This window comes from Vespula vulgaris, chromosome 9 (genome assembly GCF_905475345.1).
Source record: "Vespula vulgaris chromosome 9, iyVesVulg1.1, whole genome shotgun sequence".
Classification (NCBI taxonomy): Eukaryota; Metazoa; Arthropoda; class Insecta; order Hymenoptera; family Vespidae; genus Vespula; species Vespula vulgaris.
In genome coordinates, this window is record NC_066594.1 from 8,162,653 (window position 1) to 8,188,386 (window position 25,734).

The window sequence follows — 25,734 nt, forward strand, 5'->3', positions numbered from 1 at the left end:
GAGGCAATCGTTATCTCGTATGCTTGTAATTCCTCGGCCTTGCAAGCTTTTTCAATCGTCTCGAGCATCTCGCTTTCAAAGCAGCCGGGGAGACGGTGAAGGCGTCCTCCCTGAGATCCGTTTCCATTCCAGCGGGACGTACCGCGGGCTTCGCCAGGATTAACGTCCTCGGGGTAGCTGCGAAATTAAGGAGCATGCATTCTGTCGCACTAATGCGGCCTTTTAAGGCGTGCCCGACAAATGACTCGAAAGAAAATGAATTCAATGTCGGCTGTACTGTGAATAGGGCGACGAATGGAACGACGGCATCCTTCTCGGCCGATAGAAAGAGACACCTTTAATCAGGCTCACCTTGTGTGTTGGGGAAAGGAAGAAGGTGTAAGGTAGCTAATAGCCGTGAAATTGCTTCGAACGCGAACGCTACTCTTCTCAATACCAGTCTCTCTCTCTCTCTTGTAAAATAATCTCTCGTTTTGCGAAAGTGACGAATATCGTCATCGAGCGTATGCGATCGATATAACAACCATCCGAACTCGAAATTCGTAATACGACGTGACCGAATATGGATTATCAAGCGGGAAGATGTTATCGCGTTATTAAACGAATTCCGTGGCCGTTATCGTTTTATTCCTCGAAAGCCCCGAAATGCGATTTCAATTTTATCGTGCCAGATACTTCGAAGATGGAATCTCGTATCAGAAAACGCGTTACGTTACAACCCGTGAACGTACTTTGGTAACGTTCTGGTCTTTGTGTCCAGAAAAAATGGCACGAGCTCGACGGTACACCGGCGTACCGGCGGTACTTGCGTCAATAGGATCGTTTTTTCTCCGGACGAGAAGCGTTTAGGCCAATCCTTCGGTTCGGACGAACCGAGCGAAAACGAAGGCTGACCCACATGCCGTGTTCCGAGGAAACCCGGCCTTCGACGCTCGTACCGGAGACCGGTTAGGAAAAAAATTCTTGACTTCGCCGCGGTCGAGGCTGCGCCAATAGGAGGAGGGAAGAGAGAGAGAGAGAGAGAATATGAGAGAGAAAAAAATGTAACGAAACAGCGACTTTTTCCCGCATAGCGCGCTAAGTTTACGAACGGGAAAATCCTTGCGCCTGATCGACGAAAGAGAACTAAAAGAAGATTCTTTGAATAGGACCGACTAGCTAGATACGTATGATATACCGGTAGCTTTCAAGGCTGCTCGCGAAACCACGCCTGGTTTCCGTGGCGTAATAACTTCCAACTCGGTTTTTCGATAGACGAGCTGCCTCATACGTTCCGTCATCCTGTACCTTAGAGCGGATCGTGTTACCGAAAAGGGATCTCTGGTAAGCGGAATCTCACGGCTCACTGGTATAGCCAATCTCTGTATTCGCCTCATCCTGACCGGCCGCCACCTCTTTTTCGGAACCTGCAATTACGCGTCCAATCTCTATCTTGTGTCTTTTTCCTCTTGACCTCGATAGCGAAATTTCATTTAGCCGGATACGTTTATCCAGGATGCATCGCGACGATACGTTGGCACGTTTTCCAAGGGATCGAACGACGATCCCTCGAGTCATCCGCCAACTTATCACGACGCAGCCTGTACGCGAACTACTCGATTCGTTAAAAAATGCTCATTTACGTGTTTCGGCTTGTGAACGACTTTTGGTTTCGCCAGTTTGTCTATGATCTCCCTGTGTCGTTTCCAATCGTGGTCTCTCGGAGGTGGCCTGGGAGGCTCGGAAACCCGATACTCTACAGCGCTGAAAAACACATTTTATATTCAAAGCGATAATATTTCTGTGCGCGCTTTCTCTCTTCGTCGATCGAGGGGGAAGGAGCTCGTCGCTCGACGAGCTACCTAAAATTTCATGCACTTTCGGTCGTCATTAGCGAGTACATTCGAGTTGTCAGGAAGCGGGTTCGAGGGATGCCGCAGAAACTATTGGCAGCCGTTGCGAAAATCAAAGCGAGGTAGAAACGCGAAACGGCGAATTCTCGTTCCATCTTTCGACGGAGAGAACGAGCAACGATTCGTTATCACATCGGTCCCATCCTTTATCTTTGACGGAAGCGAGCGATCCGGAGAACCCAGTAGTAGACTCAAAGGAAATGACGCAACCCTTTTGATAAAAGGAGAGAAAAGGAAAACGGAGAGGGTAAAAGCCAAAGAAAGGGTAACTCGTTTTACACCGTTGCAAAGAGTAAACTGAATGTGCGAGTGTACATTTACGTACAGGGTGTATGTACGTACGAATGTCGAGTAAGAGGTTACTCAGGAATCTAAATCCGACTTTATACGGGACTACTCTCTCGCGAGTGGCAAGTGTTCGGAGGACAATCCGATTAAGTTCGCCCTCTCGTGAAATCGAGATCGACGTCGAGATCGAAAGATGCTGCGATTCTTCTTTCCTACGAAACGTGTCCGATCACTCCGAGTCTTTTTCCACGGGGGAACGAGAGAGCAAAGTGGAAACTTGTGCAGGCTCTTACTACTACCGTCTCCCTAGCGACGAAATCGCTGTCCGGCTTCGTTCGATCGTTCGAAGATTCTTCTTCGATCTAACGAATAAATTTCGTTTCGTTGATGAGTTCATTCGAAAGCGATCGTTCGATTCGATCGTTCTCGAGCATCGGTCGCTTCAAGGAATCACCGAAAGTAAACGAACGTCGAAAGCTTTCTCGTCGAAAAAAATCAACGAACGTTCCCTCTCGCAGCAGCACTTGTCGTTTAATGGATTGAATTCTCGCGATATATCCACAGTGATATCGTAAATAAGAATTTTATATTTTCTATCTCGGATATACTCCGTGCATACGTACATGGATATCTAGACACGCGTACTTCGATTACGTATCCCGATTATATAAGTTTTAGAAAAGTGCTTTGGCGCAGCTTGGCTCGTGGGAGAACGAAGCCGGAGATTTTGCACGGTTCTTAGATCCCGAGCGCGATTGGATTTTATTTCGCGTTTCCGTGTCGAGCGTACACTCCCACGCTCGTGCATACATAGGTGTGTACACACACAATTTATACGTTACGCCGAGGCCGTTCTCCGTTGCCAGAGAGGATTCTTCCCGAGAATAATGAGATAGAACGGGCGCGAGCGCGGGCCACGGCATTTTAAATTCCAAGTACGAACCCACCGCTTTTTCGGCATAGCCAGAATCCGAATACGACTGGTACTCCTCGCTGCGAGTGTCCTTGGATGAATTCGTTGGTACGGTGGTGGATAGTCCCTTCTGTATGAAAAATACATTATATAAGATAGTGCCGTAGGTAAGAGCTTTCCTACGGGGTCGGCTTTAAAAGCGACGAGTTAAACGGCTTCCCGCTTACTGAACATCGTATTTCTTGGTTACATATTTTGGCCGGGCCATGATCTTGATACGCTTCGAGGCCTTACACGTTAGAGCTGCGCGCGATATCGCGTTTGGATCTACCTGTTAAATCGATCGACTTTACGTCCTTGCGTCCCCGTAATCGTTGCGAGAACGAGTTTGACGTTCGTCAAACCTTAGCTCACCATTATGTTCATGTCCACTCTACGAAGTCTTCTCCAATTTGGACGTGCCAATAATCTGGTGTGTTGCTTTCGCGAGAGATGCGCCATCGCGTATTTGATTCTCAGGGACAACATATTTACGAGGTTAATATTTTCCTTAATATCGTTGGACCGTCGTCGATTAGAATGAGTTTGCCGTGGAAAGACTTTACTCGAATAAATCGAATGATCGCGACGTTATTTTCTAAGCACTCGGTAAACATGCAAACCGATCTTTACTTTGTCCGATTAACCCCATTAATTTTGACAGAACCGTCGGAATGCAGATGCGAGAGAGGGGAGGGAAAACAAGAGAACGGAAAAAAGTGCAGGTAGTTTGCACGCTCGAGCGTACGATCGCGATTTGTTTTGCGATAAAAACAATGATCAATAATAAAAATAAAACAAAAGTGACTGGATAGTTAGTGGCAGCGACGTTCGACAATTTGCTTACCGATTAAACTCGTTAACAATCTATTTTCAATCAGCGGTATGCGTGACTGGAAATGGACTGCAATTTTTCAGAATTACGTTTTCCATATTGCTTGTTAAAAAATACAAGTCGAATTCCAGCGAAAATTAACGCGGGAGAGAGAGAACGCGTCGAGCTTTTAATCAATGATATCGTCGTTCGAAACAAATCGGATATTTTGCGAGCGTATGTTCGATAACCTGTTGGTAGATTAGTCACAGTTGTATACACGTTTCGTTTCAATCGTTAACTTCCCGTGCAACCGCTATCGCTGTTAAACGAACATTTTTAAAGAAAACATTGCCAAAATTATTTCCTGATCCTTCGGATCTTGTGCGGATAACGTCGACGGCTAATCTATAGCGAATGAATCGGATGAGAGATGAAAGAGAAGGAGGAGGAGACGAAGAAGAAGAAGAAGAAGAAGAAGAAAAAGTAGTAGTAGCAGCGGTAACAAGGAACACGGTGGATGTAATTTCGAGCTTGATTCGGACTTTGAGCATTACGAACAAAAGTTCTACCAACGAAGAACTCTTGAGGGACATTCGTTTGGTTTTATTCGTTTTTAGCCGGCTACGAATACGATTCACTCAAGCATCTCTGCTTTCTTTCTCTCTCTCTCTCTTTCTCGTACAAACGTATACATACATATTCTCTCCTCCTTGTCGTCAACTCTTGTCCGTTCTCGCTCTCTTTCTCCGGTTTCGTTATCGTTCCGTCTTTCTCTCTCTGTCAACCCCGCATGGGAAATCTCAAATACGAGTCTGTTTACCTGGCACTTGAAATCCCGAAGGATATCGATGATAAGATTTTACCGCGCTCGTTCTCACTCTCCCCTTACCCTCTTGGCCCCAACTCACCCACTCACATACTCTCTCTCTCTCTCTCTCTCTCGTCCTCTTCGTCACAGTTTCAACTCCTTAGCGGAACAACTTGGAGAAACTATAGTTTATACCACACGTTAAGCACTCTCGAGGCTTTAACGATCATGTACCAGGTAATATGAACAGATTTGCACGTTTAGGCGACTATTAAACGAAGACGAAAATCGGATCTTCGTGGCGCTCGGAAGACCGCTAAAAGGGTGCTACTAAGAGTAGCTTTCCTGGATGAGTAGGAACGCTGCTTTCGCAATCGTTTGTGTAGAACGCGCGGGACGATATACCCGCATTTCTAATTAAACTTTAATTACGGGTCAGAGGACGCGGTGTTATTGGTTTCAGCAAAAGGAAATCTCGTTATTAGAGAGCACTCTTCCGGAAATCGTTGGTCTCCGTGTATGCTGAAAATTCCATGACTGACGATAAAAAAAATGAAAAAAGAGAGAGAGAGAGAGATAAAAATAGAAAAAAAAGTAGAGGAAGAGAAATAGAGACGGGGGTTCGAGAGGAAAGAATAAAAAAATATCTCGTATCCATCGTATGACTATTTTCGCGAGGCAAGTTCAGGGCTGCCGGGGGTGGCAGGCTGCAGAACATTGACATGGAAAATTCAGGAGACGGTCATGGGAATTGTCACTGGTCGGACTTTATCGGATTTCTCGTGGAAGCTTTCGGCATTGGCACTGCGACAGCTCGTAGCCGAGACAAAACAGGCATCGTTTTCGCCGATCAATTTTCTTTCACTTTTGTCGAAGAGGCTAGCGAGAGATAGGCTAGAGATCGTCAAATTCTTAATTCACGAAACGGGATGAAGCAGCGAACCAGTTTTTCCTCTCTTTCTTTTCTTCTTCTTTTTTTTTTTTTATTGTTATTTTTCTCGCCAGAGACGTGCAGGTTTAAGTAACACGGTGGATTCCGATTTTCGTTATACCTCGAAGCAGAGACCTCGTCCCTTCTTCCCAAGGGACAGAAGAAAGTAATCGTCAGACGAGAGGAACAAAAAGAGAAGAGGAAAAAAGAAGGAAAACAAATAGAACAATGAAAAGAAAACAAAATATAATAAAAAAAAAAAAAGGGAGAAAGAAGAAAGAAAAAAAGAGCAAAAACAAGAAATTAGGGGAAAGTAGGCAATGGACTTTGCGACAAAAGCCGATGTTGTCGGTACATATTCATGTCTACCAACAAAAAAGCACCCTCCTCACTTTTACTATCTTTTTTCATCTCTCCCCTTCCGTTTTCTCTTCGTTGACTTTTAAACGCGCACGGTAAAGCCAAGGGGTGAGTATCAAGAGTCGCCATTGCTCCGGCATAAAGGGGCGTTGAATAACACCATCCAAAGTTTAATATCTGAAAGTCCTCACCTTTTTCCTCTTTTCTCCTCTACTCGTCTTTCTCGCTCTTGTTACTCTCCTTCCGTCTCTCTCTCTCTCTCTCTCTCTCTCTCTCTCTCTCTCATCGTTCTTATCGTTATACTAATTTAATTCACGCCTTTCGATGAAATTTCTCGCAAAGAATCGCTCCAATCGTTTCATTGTTCGAACGAATCAAAGACTTTTGTTTTTACCTTTCAAGGCGTATTTTTTTATAAGAACATAGCGCGAACGATAAACGCGATTAAAGTACTATTGATTTGTGAAATAATCTTTGGGAGAGATAACGGTTCAATACGGACGCGCTCTCTTATACGAGGTATAAGAGACGAAGATAGCGGTTTGTTTAAACGGTCATGATTGATCGTTTAATCGTTCTTAGGAGCAACGAAACGAAAACTCAGCGACTTATCCTCGTAATTGCTTATGATCTTCGAGCGCGTTCGAGCTCGCGCGCGAGAGATACAGACACATCGAGGAGAGAGACGCGATAGGTTACGTCCAAGAGATAGACGTTACGTTTCTTCCGCGTTCTTGGCAATGTCTTTCTCTCGCATCGATTCCACCCCTATCTCTTACCCCGCTCACCTTTTCCCACACTTTTCACGATCTTTCACGTCTCGAAGCCCACCCCACAACCCTCCGACCGAAGGATATTAACTCTGAAAAATAGATCTTCCGATAAAAGGATTCAAGCGAATAATATTTTTCTTCCATCTGGACTTAGCGGGCCGCCACTTCTCGACGTTCCGGGTTAAGGAGGAGGGCCAAAGAAGAAAGAAGACGACCGAGACTGAAAAGACAGAGAGATAGACGGATAGATAGGTAGATGGGAAGGAGAAAAAACGGGAAACGAAGAGTACTCGTATATACGTGTACATATATATACACTTCTTTCTTTCTTCCTCCTCTTCCTCGTATGTCGATCGTTCCTTTTAACCCGACGAGTTGACGCGAGACATTGTATTTCGAAGGAAGCTCCTCCGGGATAGACTAGAATTTTCATCATTAGCTCTTAAATCGGCGAATCGAAACGATCGTAGATTCTTTTTTCAGGAATCCCAAATAAAACGTTAACGACTGACGTTAACGACGATATTATCTATTTTAAAACGTCGAATTCTTGAAAAGATATTCTTTCCAGATGTTTGAGAGGAAAAAGGGAATGTCGCGTTACGAAGCGAGATGGCCATTGAACGGAGAGAACAAGGGATTCCCGTATCGTCTGCGTTTAATTAAAACGCAGAATGAAAAAGGTCCGGTTACTTTGAATTCTCGCGAAGACCTAGAGGGAATCCACTGGTACGGGTCTCGGTAGCAAGTTGCCGTTTCGAACTCGAAAAACTTCGGCTTCGACCCCATTCGTCGTCGGGATCAACGTGAAAGAAGATAGGAACGTAGTCGAGAAAAGTTATCTAGCATCTACGAGAAGAATCGAGAGCGAGAATTCTCGTATTTCTTCCCCTTAGCTTCGTTCGCTCGGTTCCACTTAGACCGCTCCTTACTACTTTCAGCTACGTCGAAGGCATAATTTTCTTGCTTTCCCGCGAGAAACTCGGCCCTTGTTTGATCGTAACTTTAACCGAGGTATTCGTTAATTAGCTTCAGCAACAATGCCGATCACGATGCGCGTTTCTCAGACTCCGTTATACGTGCTTCTTCCATTTCACAGAATTATCGTGAAATTTGTTTCCTTATGTTACAACGAGATATATAGTACAACGCGTTGAATGCGTTAAATAAATAATAAAAAAGTAGAGGCAAGAAATAGGATAGGAAAAGAGAATGGCCACTTAGCTACTGCCAAGAATTGTCTTGTACGCGTTGCCAGTCGGTTATCTCGGCTACTTTATCTGACAAAACTCGGGAAGCACGGTGCGGGTTCTGTTAAAGCAAGAGAAAATTATATCGCGGAAGTAAAGTACAGAACGGGAGGCGCGAGCTTTCGTAAACTTGGCGCGCCGCGGCGCACCGGAAACGTGAAGTAACGAGTTGAGATAGCTGCGCTTTTGGGGAAGTTTTCTCTTGAAATTGTCAACGTCATTGTTGTGCTGTCCGTTAGCGCTCTCCTTTCCACTCTCCGTTCTTCTCCCGACCGGAAAGATAACGTTTCTTTTCTCTTCCTTCTTCTTCTAGCTTTCTCTTGCAATTTGTAATAAAATTAACGGTCTCTCGCGCGCCAACCCCTTCCTGCCCAAAATTTCGTTAACTTTACCTACCGATCGTTTCAAGATCGACTCAAAAGGTATTTATCCTAGACCGAGAGACGTTGCTCGCGCTATTCCGCTTATTTCTTATATACGATACATGCATACGTAATATCGACGTTTCTTTCTGCGTGACTGGTTCGCGAACAAAGGGAGGAATCGGCTTTACAACTTGGCAGACGTTGTTAGATACCAACCGATGCCATTCATTTTTTTCAATTTCCGCTTGGACCAGTTTTCCTCGTTTCCCTTCCAAATTAATCGTCGATTAAATCGTCCGCCCGCGCAATACTCGACTGAATTTTTCGTCCGAGCATCGTACGCGTATACATCGAGAGTAATAAACGCGAGAATACGATGGGATAAAAAAAATATAAGATCGCCGAATTATATTACTTGCCTTCATTCAGAGACGAAATTAAATTCAAATATATCATTGAGAAATCGTACGATCCAATTTTGAATTCTCTCATTAGGGGCAAACGAGTAATTAACAACGCATACGAGTGCGTACGAATCGCACGTGCGAGCCGTGCGTACGAACCGTACGTGCGAGCCGTGCATACGCGAACCGTGCGTTCGACGATCCAAACGCAATTTTCGAGTACCGCCTTGATATGCGCGTGGCTTGCATCGACGGAATAATAAAAGTTCTCGAAGCTTGTCCCAAAATAGTCACCTACGAAACTCGATATGTCGATATGATTAAATCTTTCTAGGTAGTTCAGCAAATACACAGGAAACATTATTCTATTCTCTAAAGATAAAACTTGATTAATATCGTAATGAAGTCAAAGTTCGATTAGAGAAAAGAGGGAATCCGAAAGAACGATTCGGCTTAAGTTTCGACTACGATCTGTTTTCTTTTCTTTTTTCCTTTTTGCTCGTCCCCTTTGATACACATTTCAGCGGTCAAAGTATCGACAAAATCCAAGGATTATGGTATAAGCTCGCAAGTCGAGTCCCCTGCAAGATTAACCCAAGTCCCCTTACGGTGGAACAATCTCGAGTATGTTGGCCTTCTCTTCCCTTCCTCTCTCTCTTGAGAAGTTTCAAAAACGATGATTTATCGATGAGAAGGAAATTGATTTTTGCACTTGTGACTTCTTTTCACGATTACATGCAAATCTTTTAGACCTTACAGACGCATAACACTACAAAGGAAACTATCGATAGATATTCGATTACGACGATACCTTTCGTATTCCGTGAAACCGCGCAAATCTCCTTTTTTCATCTTTTTTGTTTTTCTTTTTCTTTCGCAGCTTCTTTTTTTTCTTTTTCTGCTCCCTTCTACGCGCGCACTTACATACATACGTATGTAATTAAATAGTACGCAATGCGGACAAATAGACGGACGAATGCTCGAAGCGATCTCTTCGTATGATTTTATGCGATAATATAGAAAAGAAATATTTTGTTTACAATGTAACAATTAACACTCGTTATAAATTTATTAATAATGATTTTATTGTCTCAAGTATTTTATTTTCGATTTGTAAATCATTGATTTCATTAAATCGATTAAATAGATATATCATTTTGGAAGATAACAATGCCTAATAACAAGCGATAACAACAAACCAATAAAAAGTATTTTATTTTCGAACACGACGCAATCGAATTTGTAAAATTCGTAGAAATAAACGTAATTCGTAAAAAATCATTTTAAAAGACTTGAAAATAATAATTTGTCTTAATCGAGATAAAGTAGGATTTCAAAGAAGTCGATATTATTTCGTAAAATTTCTGATTGATCGATATTGAAAAGAAAATCAACTGTTCCAGAAATTGTAAGTAATTGTGTCAAGAGAACAAGATTCGGTATGATTGGGCAGGATTTAAAAAAGCGTGTCACGTAGCGATCAAATAACACTCTAAATCGATCGATTTATCAGGAATTCGATAAATCTTACAGCCAAAAGATTTCAAACGAGTCATTGTCTTCGATATATGAAATCAATTCTTTATCTTTGAAGAATTGAATTTTTCCTTAACTAACAAAGCCTTACATAAAACATCGGGGTGTATAAAATGCTTAGGTTTTTTTTAGATCACGTCTAGCTTTTTATATATACGTAGATACATTATGTACTACTGTTGTTGTTCTTATTTTTATCGGTATTATTATTACTATTACATATTATTATTATATATATAATCTGTATCTATATATAATCTATACATATATATATATGTATATATATATATATATATATATATATATATATATGTCGGTAAAATATAATCGATTCTTAAACACTATGTACGTTTAAACGACTACTTTAATGTCGACTAATCCGACGAAAGATTTTCTTCGAAGGAATTACTACCACTCATCGAATTTTTTATGGAATCAACAATATACGTTATCTCTGAAATCAACTTTTGTCCAACGAGTTTAAGCGATTCGTCATACTCTACGCTACGAACGTGACGTAGCTAACACGATTCATCAATTATTGTCGTATTCATTAATAGTGGTCAAAGTACATGGCTCTCGATGATCGCATGACTTCATGGATGTTTGCAAAGTTGGATAATTTTGTTTTTTTTTCTCTCTTCTTTTCGGCTAATATTCCTAATAGAGTAGTGTATTCCATTAATACACGGAATAAAGATGAAAGAAAAAAATATATAACCGAACAGTTGAAAGGATCGGGAAAAAATAATTGATCGAAACGAATTATGCGTGATTGTAATTATTAGAATAAATGAAATATCTTGACGTCATATTCGCAAATAGGGAAGGAAAAAGAAAGGACTTATTACAAGGATAGAAATAATTTCGTATTAATGATTTAGACGTAAAAGTATATAACTTCGATGAGGGTTTCATATATATTTACTTCGTATTTTCTATTAATATCTTCTTTTATCTTTGATAATTAATGAGATTTTAATCTTATTAGCTTATAGAAAAAAATGTCAAAGTCTGTAACGATAAAATTACGGGTAGATTAGATAAAAATACGTAAGATATAAAGCATCAAAAATGATAAGAGGGTTCGCACACGATTATAAAAGTCGCTTTTTCCCTTGATATTACCAGTTAACGATCAATTAAGCACCAAGAGCAAATATAGAAGAAGAAGTAAATCAACGTTCGTTTTTCATCATGAAAGGCAAGTCGTTGCAACTTACACTAGATATCGCATCGCTTAAATCTCATAAAGCTACATTTCCTTATTTTACCGTCAATACGATAGAGGAGCATAGAATAGATAGAAACATTAGTATATCTCGAAACGGTTAGATCGTTACTTACATTGAATATTCAAACAGGAGGATATCTGATAATAGCCGCGTTTGCGGCTGTCATGGTTACGGTATACGCCGAAGATACTCCGATACTTCCGGTTCCAACGTATTGTCCAGATGTGGACCCCGAAGATAGAACGATACATTTGGCACACGAATACGATTGCACGAAATTTTATAAATGCATAGGCGGAAACAAGGTCGAATTATTATGCCCATTCATGGACAAAGCGAAGACGCGAAGATTGCACTTCAACAAAGTGTTACAAGTTTGCGACCTCCCTGCAAGAGCCAATTGTAATTCTCCAGCGGTTCAAACAACGCCGCGGTCGAAAGACGACTGGACCCCGGAATGGACCTGCGGGAACAGACCAGTAGGCACATTTTTACCACACAAAACACGCTGTCACCTATTCTACCAATGTACCTCTTACGGACAAGTTCTCCAAAGATGCGCCGAAGGACTTGTTTTCAATCCGTATGCTCAAGTTTGCGACAAGTCTGGCAAATGCGTAGCCACGGATGTTTGCAAGGATTATAGGAATACGGAGGGAAGCTATTTGCCTGATCCTCTATCCTGCAAAAACGTTTACTATTGTAAGGAAGAAACAACGGAAAAGTACAGCTGCGACGAAAACGCAGAATGGAGCACCCAAAGTGACAAGTGTTTGCCAGCTGATCAGGCAAATTGTTCGCGAAAACTTTAATATTATAAGAAATAATTAGAAGCAACATATTTGTCCAAATTATACATCTTAGGATAAGACATATTCTGTATTTAATGTTTTATTCGTCGATTGTTCTCATATAACTTATTAAATGTTCCACCTTCGCTTTTACAGCGTCTGATTTAATACAATATTTTCGATATGCATAAATATCGTAGAGGCATCGTAGTTACCAATTCCTTCTATTTCCTTCTATGAATTTTTTTACACTTACTTGAAGCCAATTACTAACCGTTGAAATCGATTTGAAATTTATAATCAAATGAAATAAGATGTAATTACACGTTAATTCAATAAAGCGATTCGCTTTGAAGTAGGAAAGTGGACTGCGCTATTAAGGAATACCGACGTATTTTGCGAAGGTACATGTATTTAAAAATCATTACACATTTCTAACATTCCAAGGCATTAGAGTGTTAAATAACTTATAAAGTAAAGGTATGTCAAAAGTAAATGAGTAAATAAAGAAAAGATCTTAAATAAAAATTATATTAAAATCCGAATCCGAAGGTTCTATCGATGCTTCAGATACTTTCAGTAAAATTAAACGATATATATTTATAGCTACGACTGCACACGGATGATAGTGAGAGAGACGCGTATACGAAAAAAGAAAAGAAAAAAGAAATACAAAAAGAGAAAGAGAACCAAAAATTGGATAAAGTTTAAATCGAACGTGTAACTTTTGCGATACCTTCACTGAGCGATACCATTATAATTCGCAAAGAATGTTTGCTAAAAAATAAATTATTATAGTAAGAATTTAAACGCTATTTTATTAGCCCTAAAGCGTATTTTAATAATTTATATACACATCCCTTAGTAGTATATTTTTGTTTAACGCGAGTTATGTTTCTGTACATGCGTCATGTCTATTAAACCATACTGAAAGGGAATTACGTTCGTCACGCTTATGTTTATCAATAATATTGTGTAATTAATAATTTTACATGATATTTATATCAATTTGTGCTATTACCAAAATGATCATAGTTCGATAATTCATTGATAGATGTTTTATATCAATCCTATGTTATGGAACTTTTACTTTCGATTGTTTGCAATATTACAGGTAAAATAAGTATTTCCTTGTATGTACAATGGCAGAGCAACAATTAACATGAAAGTTCAATATCAATTTTGGGAATAACCGCCAAAAGTGTATTTCCTTTTTATCTCTATTAAAATTAACTGCTTATCTAATGCGTACATGTATAAATGTAAATATAACCATATAAGCATATATGCACTTAATCTCGTATGTGTACATAATGTGCAGTTGGTTCCCGTTTTTCGCAATATCGTAGATATCAACCGTTAAAAAATATTACCTCGTATATACAATTTCTCTTCCGTTAACGCTTTCCTTTCAATCCATAGAATGTTCGAGTCTTCTTTGGATTGAAATCAATTTTTAATCACAAAAGCTGAACGTGAGAGGCATTGTTTTTCAACTGTCGATATGTATATCAGCATAATTTACATTATTAATTATTGTATCACATAAGAAGTTTTACTTTATTTACAGTAACATTTTTTCTTTACCTAAAATTTAAATATTTATAATGTTTTATATATATATGCGTGCATATGTGTGTGTGTGTGTGGGTATACACACACATATATATATACACACACACGCACACACATATACATATATATCTATATATCTATGTATATATAATCAGATAGAGCAGCAATGGGAACACTTCTCCTGCTTAATCGTCTTATATTACAAAGTATGAAATTATATATAATTAATTCCAATAATAATTGTTATTATAATAATTTTTTTATACGTCTAATCAAACAGATCTAAAAGAATTTCAAAATTACGAAATATTTTATCGAATCCACTTAAGATGCAAACCAAAATTACAAAAAAGTAATATATAATTGTTGATTATATTTTACTTATCCTAATATTTACATTGTAGTCATATTTCAGTCTGGATTATCTCTATAAACAAAAAGATTTCTATCGCTTGAAATCTCAATTTATCATAATATCCATCCTCGCAAACTGATTAAAACTAGTTATCCATAATGTGATGTTTAATTCAAGCAAATCATTGATTTGATCACACTAAGGTATATCAAATTGAGATTTATGCGATTCCCATAAATTTTATATATAGTGGAAAAAAAAAAGAAAAGAAAAAACACCACGCTACAATATAATATAATAATAAAGAAAATGAAAAAGAATAAATATTATTGTGATATCTAATTACAAAATCTATTCCGATGAAAAATGTTTTTCGATCTTTCCAAACTTATTCTTAAACTTTGACTATGATTTCACATTTTTCTTTAGTTTATTTAGTTCAATTATGTACCAAGAAACAAATAATGTTTACATAGTCGTTTAATTGGTACATGCTATAACGCTTTCATTCTTGTCATCACCGTAAGGGTGCGAATCATACGATGCATAGAAATCAGAAACTTGTCAATCGCGTCACTATATCTGACTCCCGATAAGTAATAATATAAAACATATATATATATATCTACATACTTGTACATATATATACATATACGTGTAGTAATCACGTGTTTTTGTATGCAGTACTAGGTTCACTTCATGACCACAGAGTTTTTTGTCAAGCATATTTCAGGAAAAATGTCTGCATATAAAATGATTTGACCATATGAAATTGTCAAAACTTGACATTTTGCTCTTCTAAACTGCAAACGTTACAGTTAATAAGATATACCCATTCCCTGTGAATTTATCTTGCTTGATATCATGGACAATATACACATGTTCGAAAATATTGTGTAATTTACAATTTTAGAATTAACTTACAGCGTATAAAATAATACCTGTGAAACTGAACTTTTGTATATGTTTTTATACATTAAAATCTAAATATATGTATACAATTGTGTTAAATAGTACAAGATAACGTTTATAAAAAGTTGAGAATTTTGAAAAGAAAATTAGTTAAAAGTCGAATACTAAAGGCAAAAGGTAAACCTATTAAAATTCTAACAAACGATTACCTCGGAAAAATTTAACGTTACTTTTCTTTAGCAGTGCATTATGCAAGCAGAGATAGAGAGAGAGAGAGAGAGAGAGAGAGAGAGAGAGAGAGAGAGAGAGAGAGAGATGAATATGTTTAAGTAGATTAGATATAAAGATACAGACAAGTTTGTTAGGTAAATCGTATTAAATGGTGATATTCGTGAAGTATTCTTAACATTTAAAATAATATAAAATTCACTAGGGAATATTATATAAATAAAAATTTGATAAGAAATGACTAAGAGAAAGCATCGTGTAATGACTGTCAGGTACTTTCTATAAATTGGCCTTTTTTCGCTGCTTCAACCAAATAGCTGTTTATCTTATATTCACATGTATTATTAATATCACATACAAGTATACTTTAAAGCTTCTACACGGATGTTCTGTAACCAAGTGTGAATGTTGCACTTTGTCAATCCATTTCCAATATTTTCTAACATCCATATTGCTAATATTCATCTGTGGTAACATGAACGAAATTATGTATGCATAGCAGGCAATCTTTCGTGTCAGTTTAGGAGTGTAATTCAAAGACTGCACGATATGTCTGACTTTTAAACTGTTTTCTCTGGCTTTTCTCATGCCATAGAAATTGTAACATTAATTCCTAGATTTCCATTATCCGCAAAAAAATTAGCAACAGATGTGTCAAATACAAGGCAGTCTGAATTTAAAATAGCAGACGAGACACCTTCATGTATAGAACGTGGCATAGCTTCCCACGTAAGGCGTCTCTTATGTCCATTTAGTTCTAGCCTATTGAAAATCATGCACATAACGACATATAATAATTACATCGATGTAAAATTGTAAAAGAAAATGAAAATAAGGTTTACCTGTAAGCAAAATTTTCTGCTTGCTTTCTCGAACCAATCAATTGAACGATCGCAAAAAATTGTTGATGCCCGTCATATTTTTCTTGCTTCTCAAGTACCAACATGAAATGATGACCGTAACAAGATTGCATCATTACCCAATCCACAGCTCCGGGAAGATTTATATCAGTTGCCAGAAAAACTATGTCTTCTCCTATAAAAAAAGAAAAAGAAGAAAAAAGGTAATTAATACATCACATATATTTTTGATCGTAGACGTGCAGACGCGTATCATTTTAAACCATACCTTGAAGAGTAGTAATGCTTTTATGACTCGTAACCAGATGTGGCATCACTTGTTCAAGCGATCCTTGCCACTTACACGATGCACCAGGGCAAGGACAACTATATGGACGGAATTCGCACGCATCCTCGTGATCTGGCTTTTCGGTATGTACCAAAGATACCGTGCACCCGCTAATAGAGTATTTGCAAGGAAACATTACATTACTCGCTACTTTTTCCATAGCCAGATTGCGAATATTACCTAATTTGAAAGAAAACGAACACGATAAATGATACATAATAAATAAATATAAAAAGTTTTTGACATAAATATCGTCAGTTTCTCTAGCAATTATTCGTAATACTTAATTAAGATTCTTATTTCTCTCTTTTTACGCGTAGCTAATCGTGAAATAATATGAAAAATATTTTCCAACGGTTAATACAATCTTACTCCGCTTAAATAATAAAACTAAATCTTATCTTTTCTTAGTTTAAGGCCCCGTATATATTCCATACTACGTTAGATAATAAGCTATATATTTATAATTATCCTTATAACAGGAGTAAATATTTTACATACCTAACGGGCCTCTACAAGTAGGGCAACAGGTAAGTTTTGGTCGACAGTTACTACAAACAAGGTGTCCACTTTGACACTGCAAGATGGGTGGCAGCACATAGTCAAAACAAACAGGACATTCGAATAGGCTTGCTAAATCAGTCGAACTGCTCAACGCCGATACGGATGAAGCTGAGGTACTGGCAACACCCCTCCCTTTTTTTCCTGTACTTATATTTAACTGTGACATGTTTTTCTCCTAGGTTAAGTACCAAGGCAAACAGTTTGATAACACAAATACAATAGTTTTTCAATACCAATGGCGTCTTTCAGACTCGGTGCAATCTCCTGGCACTTATCCACTCCATATCTGGAACTTAATTAGTTATTATTTAATATAAATAAAGAAAGTCTTTAATATATTATATTTGATAATATGTATATATGTATGTATATATCATATGTTTATAAAGCAACATTATAATGTAATGTGATAAAATATAATATCTCATCATATCTAAACAAAACACAACATACTAATATAATCAAATAAAAGTAAATTTGCCTTTAATATATATGTTTTTTTTCGATTGACGTTTAATGCATAATAGATCTCCGATAGACACATTAATCGTATAACACAATATTTACTTCATTATATAATATGCGTTTTATCCACGATAACACTATCACTAAAAGTACGACAAAGAATATTGTAAATGAAAAGTTTTAGGCTATGAAGACAGAACAATTACAACAGACCCTTCATTAATCTTATTTGTGTCGAGTAAATTCATTGTCACCGGTATAACCATCAGTTTCTCACTATGAAGTGAGAGTATTTCAATGTATAATGTTTCCCGTGCGACGAGCCAATTCCATTTACGGCCGATTATTCGTACGCACGAGTAGAGTCACGGACGAGCATACATACACGGAGCAATGCAGTGTCGTAATATGTAGGCAAAAGTCAACACATAAACAAGATACAGTATGATGAACATGTATGACTGTTCGTGGAAAATTCCACATGTAGCCGCGATTGCCAGCTAGAAGAAAACGTGTTCGACTTACCGAGATAGAGATTGTAGAAATGTTTTGAATCGTTGTTTCAAAAAATACAAGGGCTACTGCATGATCAGGATTGTGACATCAAAATACGATAAAAAGCACTTTGAAAAAACGATGAGAATGCCGGTGACGACGACGGCGACGACGGCGACGACGACGACGACGACGACGACGACGACGACGACGACGACGACGACGACGACGACGACGACGACGGCGACGACGACGACGACGACGACGACGACGACGACGACGACGACGACGACGACGACGACGACGACGACGACGACGACGACGACGACGACGACGACGACGACGACGGCGACGGCGACGACGACGACGACGACGACGACGACGACGACGACGACGACGACGACGACGACGACGACGACGACGACGACGACGACGACGACGACGACGACGACGACGACGGCGACGGCGGCGGCGACGGCGCCGACGACGACGACGACGACGACGACGACGACGACGACGACGACGACGTCGACGACGACGACGACGACGACGACGACGACGACGACGACGACGCCGACGACGACGACGACGGCGACGGCGACGACGACGACGACGACGACGACGACGGCGCCGACGAAGATGAGGAAATAGACGACAACGGTGGTGACAGCGACGACAAAGGTTGTTGCTGTTGTAACGGCGGTGGTATCGACTTCATGCGACCCAACTCCGGAGCTTTTGCAACAAACGTTTTCGATATCCTCCGGTACATCGATGGTGTATAAACAAGCGTGTGGTTATTTCGTCCGCGGGAGGCTACATGACAAAATCCCGCGGCCGACGATTCAGCATAATCCGCTCTATTAATTGTACCAGTCCTATGTGAGACATAGTGTAACAGCTCGCTTTTTATTCGTACTCCTTTCGGGCACCTCCGTACGATGTAATGCGAAGCGATACGATGACACTGCAGCTGTCTACTCGTGCGATTACACCCATGCAGCTGGCATTCTAACGTTTAATCCCAGTTCACAACCTATCCGATATATTCTTTCTCACAATCGTCGACCAATGCGCGTTCGACTTTCGAACTTACTTATTGGCCATTAGTCGCGCATTCGGCATCGTTTTTTCGAACGCTCTCGTGTCAAAACATTCGGGTGTCGTACACGTGGATTGGTCGAATTCGAAAGATAAACAGCCAATCGCGCATCAAATTCAACAACTCGTTGCTTCGTATTTTAACGATTTTGTATATACCGAAACGTTAACTGAAATATTTCGAAAAGTCTACTCTCGCGGATATATATTATTTCTCGACGCGAATTAAAAGTAGTATGAAGTTTGTTGTCGCACCTACTCTGTGTTACGGTATGGCATAAAAAAATATATATACATATACGTACATATATACGTACGTATATGTACATGCATGCAACAACCGAAAGCGAACGTTATATCTCGATCAACTCGTATCGAACGACCAACGTCTTTCGAGTAATTGAAAAAAAGTCTTTTAAGTAATAGGCATTTTATTTCTTGCTATAATTAAAATATACACTGTGTCATGGGTGAAACAGGCGAATATTAATTAATCGTAACAAAATATTCATGTTATTTCCTTTAATTTCACACATTTTTCTTTTTTTTTTTGTTTTTTTCCTTTTATATATATATTCTTTTTTTCACACGCAGCAAATATGGTATACATAGTATACAGATTTAATTTCAAAAGCATAATTGGTTTGGCTTAAAATCTCAAAGTTGGTGGCAGAAACAATTTTGTATTAAATTTGATCGATCGCGTATCGTTATATTACATTTAAGCCAAACCGTTGATACTTTTGTAACCTTTGAATGTCTTTCGAATGTATAAAGCCTTTTCAGCCTTGTAAACGACATAATTTCGATGTATCTAAACGTAGTCTCACTGTATCATTAGCAACGCTTTTTTACAATAACGTTAATGACTTGAATTTAGCGGTCAAAAAATCGCACGGGTAGTACCGGTTATCGAATTCTCTAGATATTATATCACTTCGAACGATACGCTACGTGTTAACAGTCTTTTCGCGATATGAAGAGCAGTCTTTGTAGTTTGCAATATCAAACAGGAACTGCTACTCTCGATACAAATGCGAAAGAAATGTCAATGTAGCCTACATTTTTTCGTAACTTCTAGTCATTCATGTATTTTGAAACATTCTGTTACTCCAGTGTCTTAACCAAATTTTGCTTTTGCGTTACTCGCTTAGATGTAATGTTTTCGCCGTATTCGTGTGACATTTACGCCATAATGAGTACAAACGCGACGTCTAAACTATACTACAATGTTGTGTTACAATTGAAGAAAAGCAGATATAACGTACATATATATGTGTATATAATATATACATATATATATATACACCTATATATATATGCATACATATACGCACACACACGCCCGTAGAAATAATCTATTGAAATTTCAATAGGTCGTTGATATATAAAGCAAGTGGTATTTCTGTTTCTTTTCTTTCCTTTCCTTTCCTTTCATAACGTTTGTATTGTTTTAATGACAATTTTCGTTAAATACGAATCACAAATATCGTTCGTAATTTAACGTCGCGCAAGTATTCCTTATGTATAATACCCAGGACGTTCATATTTTAATTATACATTTTTCAAATGTTTTTTTTTTCTTTTTTTTTTTTTTCTTTTTTAATCCTAATCTCTATATCAGTATATACTTATGTGTACCTGCATATGCACATACGTATGCACGCATGTGCAGCATATTTAAGATTCATATAAGTTACAAGACTTATCTTTAGATTATAAACAATTATATGATAATAGATAATGCATATAGAATATAATCTTACAAGGAAGAAGTATGTTTCAATGGGAGCAAAATTTTGGTCCATAAACGACAATTTGCTGTAAATTGAAATTAATCCGAATTAAAACTGCGCACCGATAGGGGGAGAAAAAAAAAACCAAATGCAAACTATACATTGTTCTTGTTTTTCTTCTTTAAATGAAAATAACACCAAGCACATAGTAAAGAATACACGAATAATGCAACCTAAAATCCTAAAGAATAGCTATAGAATAGCTATAGAATAGCCAAAGAATAGCTACAGAATATAGCTAGCATTAAATTATTAGATACACGGGTTAGTATGAGAAATGAGTAACAAGGAGACAGGATTAAATTACGAATTTCACTCCACTTGAGATTTCTCCATCGGGGGATCTAAGAAATCCTTTTTATAACAATCAATACTCGATACTGTCGTATCGTTATCGTTCGAGGCGTATGTCATAAACGACTCTTTCCGCAAATCTTTCTAGCTTTAAAGTTTATCATTCAAGTCGAGTAAAATTATAGACATCAGTGTCGATGGCCCTGTCCTCGTTTAAGAAAATGCACAACATCGTTACTTAATTTTACTTTAAAGATTATTTCTCGTAATAGGAGGCAAAATGTGCATTATACAGAAACTGACATGATTCTTTTAAATTCGTAACATCATAACTCCAAACCAGTGGGAGAATTTTTTTTAACAAATGTACACAAAGGTATCTAGTATTATACAGACGCGACGTATGAAGTTTAGGAAATTTAAGGGAGACGGTACCGGGTATTCGTAATACCTCGTCCCATCCAAATCCCCTCGTTTCAGTCTCTGACTGTAATTAGATAAAGTTGGTCTACCTCCTACTATATTCTTGTATTTTCACCATTCTTGAGCGTATAAACGAATTTATACCCTGCGTTTAGTACGGTTGATGTCTCTGAAATTGACGTGGTCCCTGTCCGTTTCCTCGCGGTTTACCTTGAGCCGAGTATCCCATATTCTCGTATCCATCATATCCCGAATAGTCGTAGTTCCCGTACATGTCGTCGTATCCACCTTGATAACCGTTACAATACTCGGGAATGTAACCGTAACCACCGGCATACCCATAACCATAACCAGGCCCCCAAAATCCTTGCGTTCTTGGATCCGGATTAACTTTGACCTTCTTAACGTCTACTTCTTTGCCATTTATCGTTTGTTTAGGAGTTTTCAGTAATTTATATACAACTTCCTTAGAATCAAACGTTATAAAACAAAATCCTTTTCTTTGATTCTTTACCTTGTCGAACGGCGCTTGCAATTCGACGATAGTCCCGTATTGACTAAAGTAGGATTTAATATCCTCGTCTGTAATTTCAGGCGTAAGACCGCCAACGAATATTTTCCCGTGTTGAGGCTTCTTGCTGACTCGCTTTGGATCCACCTTTAGAATAACAAAACAACATTTTTATCCAGCGACTCTACTCGCCGTCTTCGAAGGATAGTTCGAAAGATAACGCGCGTACCGCGAACAGTCAATATTTCGACAAAGGAACCAAGGAGAGTTATTTCGAAAGAAGTAAAAATAGAAACGAATTGTACTTGTGAAAGGAAACTACTGCTCGGTACTTTTAAATAGGTCGGACGCGCGTAAAGAAAAATTCGCGACGTAGCGTTGGAAGGAGAAACGGCGGGGGAAAAAGAAAAAAGAAAGAAGAGGGGAACAAAAAAAAAAAAGAAAAAAAAAGTCTCGCAAACGTAGCTCGGCTACATCGTGCGACCTTTACGCAGAATTCGACGGGACTAGGTGATAGAAGTACCGACCTTACGTTTGTTGATGTAATGCTCGCCCGACGCAAGAAGCTTGTCGATGGTCTTTGGATTGGTGAAAACCATAAAAGCGAAACCTCGCGAGATGCCGGTGTATGGATCCATTTTGACGGAAATGCTTTCGATCTCGCCGAATTTTCCAAAATGATCGCGCAATTCCTTGTCGGTGGTATTTCGAGATAGCCCACCGATGAAGAGCTTACGCTCGTCATCCTTTCCAGGAATTCCGGCGGTTGGTTGTTGCTGTTGCTGCTGTTGCTGCTGCTGCTGCTGCTGCTGCTGCTGCTGGCCCTGTGTCTGTTGTCCGGTGCTCTCGGCCTGAGCTTGATTTTGGTAACACTCAACCGCCGCCATCGTCTACGCGCGAGCTTACTCGAAAAATTGCTGGCACGAGATACGCGGTAAAACCGATCGTGATATTCTTTCGAGCGCGGAAAGACGAATCGGTAACGTACGAAGCACGCGAATTATTCGAGAGAATGGCTTGGCACGCGTCACAGTCGGTTCGTACGGTGAACCGGTGGCTGGTGCCGGCTTTACGGACCGAAAGAAAGAGAAGCAACGACAGTTTCCGATCCCTTTCTACGCTATCGTCGAGCTACCTTATTGGCTCCTTCCGTTCGGTCGCCGCCATCTTCTCTCTTACCAATGGTTAATGCTACGGACGCTCGCCGGAAATACCGAGCACTGCTTCCGCTCCTCGTTTCAGGATTAATTATAGAAAATTTTCGCGTCACTCGTGGAAACGTGGTCCCGACCGAGCGGGAGGACGAAGGTATGTGTGCTCGCGTGTGTCCGCACGCACACGTCTACGTACGATTCGTTCTCTCTCTCTCTCTCTCTGTCTCTCTCTAAATAAACGCTCTCCTTATTACCATCCTCGTCCTCGTCCTCGTCGTCCTCGTCGTCCTCGTCGTTCTCGTCGTTCTCGTCGTTCTCGTTCTCCTCCTCCTCCTCCTCCTCGTCGTCGTCTCGCCGACGTCGTCCAGTCGTCGAACCGTCGGCCGTTTCCTTTATCCTCCCTCTTTGCGTTTACCAACGAGGATGGATTTTCGTGAAACCTTGACGGAGAGAGAGAGAGAGAGAGAGAAAGCATACATCGGTTCGAGCAGGTCCGACCAATGTGCGAGCGCCTTTGTTCGCGTAGGACGCGTCGAGTTCTCTCTGTTCTCGCTTCGCGTCGCGTCGCGTCGTCCGCGTCGCGTCGTCCGCGTCGCGTCAGGATCGCGTCGCGTCGTCGTCTACCGTCGTCTCGTCTTCAAAGCAGAAAACGCGCGTTTGAAATCATTCGCCTCCGCTTTACGACGCCGTTGTTTCGCGCTGGACGTTACGCCATTGTCCCCTTTTCTCCCTCGTTACTCGAACGAGATTCGAGAACGCAGGAATCGTTTAGCAGAGGGATCGCGCTTAGCGTTGCTCTCGAGATTTACTCTCGACACCGACTCCGCGTTCATCGATGACATCCGATCGAAGAACCGAAATAATACGTATTTCTCCGTACTTGGCGGAATCGCGAGAGAGAGAGAGAGAGAGAGAGAGAGAGAGAGAGTCCATGTGTTAAATATATAAATACAGTCAGGCCAAGATTATATAAATAAAACTCAGCTCTTCGGTAACCCTAGCTTATCCTTTCTTTAGTGGAAGAGTTTAAGAATAGCATAAGGTTCTACGAGTAAACAGGCGTGCCGTTAATTATAGGCAAGGCGTACCTACTTGGACGAAAAACTTGTCCGCGGCGAGCTAATCTTAAGGAAGATAACGAAAAGCGATCGGACGAGATTCCCCGCGATATCTCCGTCGATCGATCTACGCTCGCGTCGTCGTTCCGTCCTCGCGAACGTTTCTCGCGACACGCGTTTTCATCTTTTTCTTCTCTTCTCTCTTTTTGTCTTTTGTCGTACGTTCGTCGTACTGGCTCGTGGTCGCGACGCTCGTTAGTCGAGGAGAAGCTCGTTCGATGGCGCCAGGAGTCGTCCTCGACGAGTCGTCCTCGACTTTTCGAACGGACGACGATAATTCGCGCTTACGTGGAAGAATTAAATTCGTTGGAGATTGAATCGAGAGGAACGCGTCGCGCGTATTTCGCTATCCTCGTCCGACGATTCTTACGAGATGTTCTTCGAGCGAGGTATGAAAGTCTGTTGTCGGACTGGAAGAGATAATCTGGAAGGAGCATCGCGTCGAATGAATTCGAAAGGATGCGATCGCGGGCACGGCGATCGTATCTAAAATAAGGGCGTAAAGCGAGGATAGGGAATGCTCCGATGCGTCGTGCGGTTAAATGCGACGCATCGACGTTGTAGCTCGCTCGGCCTGACTCTGACCTATATATTCGAGCGTAAGACGCGTCTTCTTCTGTCTCGGGACGTGATACGCGCGAACGGGCGAGCGCGCGAAATACGACGCCGTACGCGTACGCCGAAGGGTCGTTCTCGCTCCGCCGATTCGGTTCAGTGATCACGGCGCTTCGCGTCGGACAGTCGTATATTTAGAGTTTTCTTCTTTCTTCTCTTTCCGAGAACGTCGATCGCACGCTGCAAAGGAGGAGGAAACTTCGAGGAACGACGTGGTAATGACAACGTTCGAAGGAAACGATGACGTACGGCATCGCTTCGATTACGATCGATTCGGAATAATCGTTGGTCAAATATCTCTTAACGAGAGCGTCGATCGTACGACGAATTCTCCGTCGTATAGGACTAACATTCATTTTTCGCGTACGCGATGAAAAGGAAAGATGAGAAGGAGGAACGGAGAGGGAGAGGAAGCGCGTATTTCTACGCGCGACCGTACGAACGTACCTACGTTCGTAAGGCCTCGACTTACGTTATTTTAATTTCCCCAGGGTACAATGTCCTTGCACGCGCGCTAATGATCGCTGCGAGCGAGTGA

At 40.2% G+C, this 25,734-nt stretch overlaps 4 protein-coding genes across 10 annotated transcripts; 1 reads left to right on the forward strand and 3 right to left on the reverse strand.

Moving 5' to 3' along the window:
* On the reverse strand, nucleotides 1-3,708 carry LOC127066052 (testicular haploid expressed gene protein-like). The gene is made up of 6 exons (XM_050999286.1): nucleotides 3,508-3,708; nucleotides 3,321-3,424; nucleotides 3,128-3,220; nucleotides 1,623-1,743; nucleotides 1,178-1,406; nucleotides 1-177 (listed from the first exon to the last, which is right to left on the reverse strand). Exons 1-6 carry the CDS (start codon nucleotides 3,619-3,621, stop codon nucleotides 11-13), a joined length of 828 nt encoding a protein of 275 aa, XP_050855243.1. The 5' UTR covers nucleotides 3,622-3,708; the 3' UTR covers nucleotides 1-10.
* Nucleotides 3,709-11,420: 7,712 nt separating this feature from the next.
* On the forward strand, nucleotides 11,421-12,555 carry LOC127066049 (peritrophin-1-like). Its single transcript, XM_050999282.1, has 2 exons — nucleotides 11,421-11,580; nucleotides 11,741-12,555. The coding sequence occupies exons 1-2, from the start codon at nucleotides 11,574-11,576 to the stop codon at nucleotides 12,421-12,423; spliced, it is 690 nt and encodes a 229-aa protein (XP_050855239.1). The 5' UTR covers nucleotides 11,421-11,573; the 3' UTR covers nucleotides 12,424-12,555.
* Nucleotides 12,556-12,794: 239 nt separating this feature from the next.
* LOC127066045 (E3 ubiquitin-protein ligase SIAH1-like) lies at nucleotides 12,795-19,196 on the reverse strand. Of its 7 annotated transcripts, none has more exons than XM_050999277.1 (5): nucleotides 18,661-19,196; nucleotides 17,162-17,310; nucleotides 16,601-16,840; nucleotides 16,315-16,507; nucleotides 12,795-16,234 (listed from the first exon to the last, which is right to left on the reverse strand). In XM_050999277.1, exons 1-5 carry the CDS (start codon nucleotides 18,954-18,956, stop codon nucleotides 16,057-16,059), a joined length of 1,056 nt encoding a protein of 351 aa, XP_050855234.1. In that variant the 5' UTR covers nucleotides 18,957-19,196; the 3' UTR covers nucleotides 12,795-16,056. The 7 variants fall into 7 exon arrangements, with proteins under 7 accessions (XP_050855234.1, XP_050855228.1, XP_050855232.1 ...); XM_050999271.1 differs by having other exon boundaries at nucleotides 17,162-17,516; nucleotides 18,215-19,189; XM_050999275.1 differs by lacking the exon at nucleotides 18,661-19,196 and adding an exon at nucleotides 17,792-18,181 and having other exon boundaries at nucleotides 17,162-17,516.
* A 502-nt stretch (nucleotides 19,197-19,698) lies between these two features.
* On the reverse strand, nucleotides 19,699-24,326 carry LOC127066044 (RNA-binding protein squid-like). The gene is made up of 2 exons (XM_050999269.1): nucleotides 22,837-24,326; nucleotides 19,699-22,456 (listed from the first exon to the last, which is right to left on the reverse strand). Exons 1-2 carry the CDS (start codon nucleotides 23,194-23,196, stop codon nucleotides 21,950-21,952), a joined length of 867 nt encoding a protein of 288 aa, XP_050855226.1. The 5' UTR covers nucleotides 23,197-24,326; the 3' UTR covers nucleotides 19,699-21,949.
* Nucleotides 24,327-25,734: the final 1,408 nt, after the last annotated feature.

What these genes read in the sequence shown, in the direction of transcription:
- LOC127066045 (XM_050999277.1), bottom strand. Translation starts at nt 18,956, where the DNA reads ATGTACCGGAGGATATCGAAAACGTTTGTTGCAAAAGCTCCGGAGTTG. An exon ending in TACTTGTAGAGGCCCGTTAG is followed by an intron (nt 16,841 to 17,161) that starts GTATGTAAAATA and finishes CTTTCAAATTAG; the next exon opens with GTAATATTCGCAATCTGGCT. An exon ending in AAGCATTACTACTCTTCAAG is followed by an intron (nt 16,508 to 16,600) that starts GTATGGTTTAAA and finishes CTTTTTTTATAG; the next exon opens with GAGAAGACATAGTTTTTCTG.
- LOC127066052 (XM_050999286.1), bottom strand. Translation starts at nt 3,621, where the DNA reads ATGTTGTCCCTGAGAATCAAATACGCGATGGCGCATCTCTCGCGAAAG. An exon ending in GAGTGGACATGAACATAATG is followed by an intron (nt 3,425 to 3,507) that starts GTGAGCTAAGGT and finishes TCGATTTAACAG; the next exon opens with GTAGATCCAAACGCGATATC. An exon ending in CTGGCTATGCCGAAAAAGCG is followed by an intron (nt 1,744 to 3,127) that starts GTGGGTTCGTAC and finishes TGTGTTTTTCAG; the next exon opens with CGCTGTAGAGTATCGGGTTT.
- LOC127066044 (XM_050999269.1), bottom strand. Translation starts at nt 23,196, where the DNA reads ATGGCGGCGGTTGAGTGTTACCAAAATCAAGCTCAGGCCGAGAGCACC. An exon ending in ATTACATCAACAAACGTAAG is followed by an intron (nt 22,457 to 22,836) that starts GTCGGTACTTCT and finishes GTTATTCTAAAG; the next exon opens with GTGGATCCAAAGCGAGTCAG.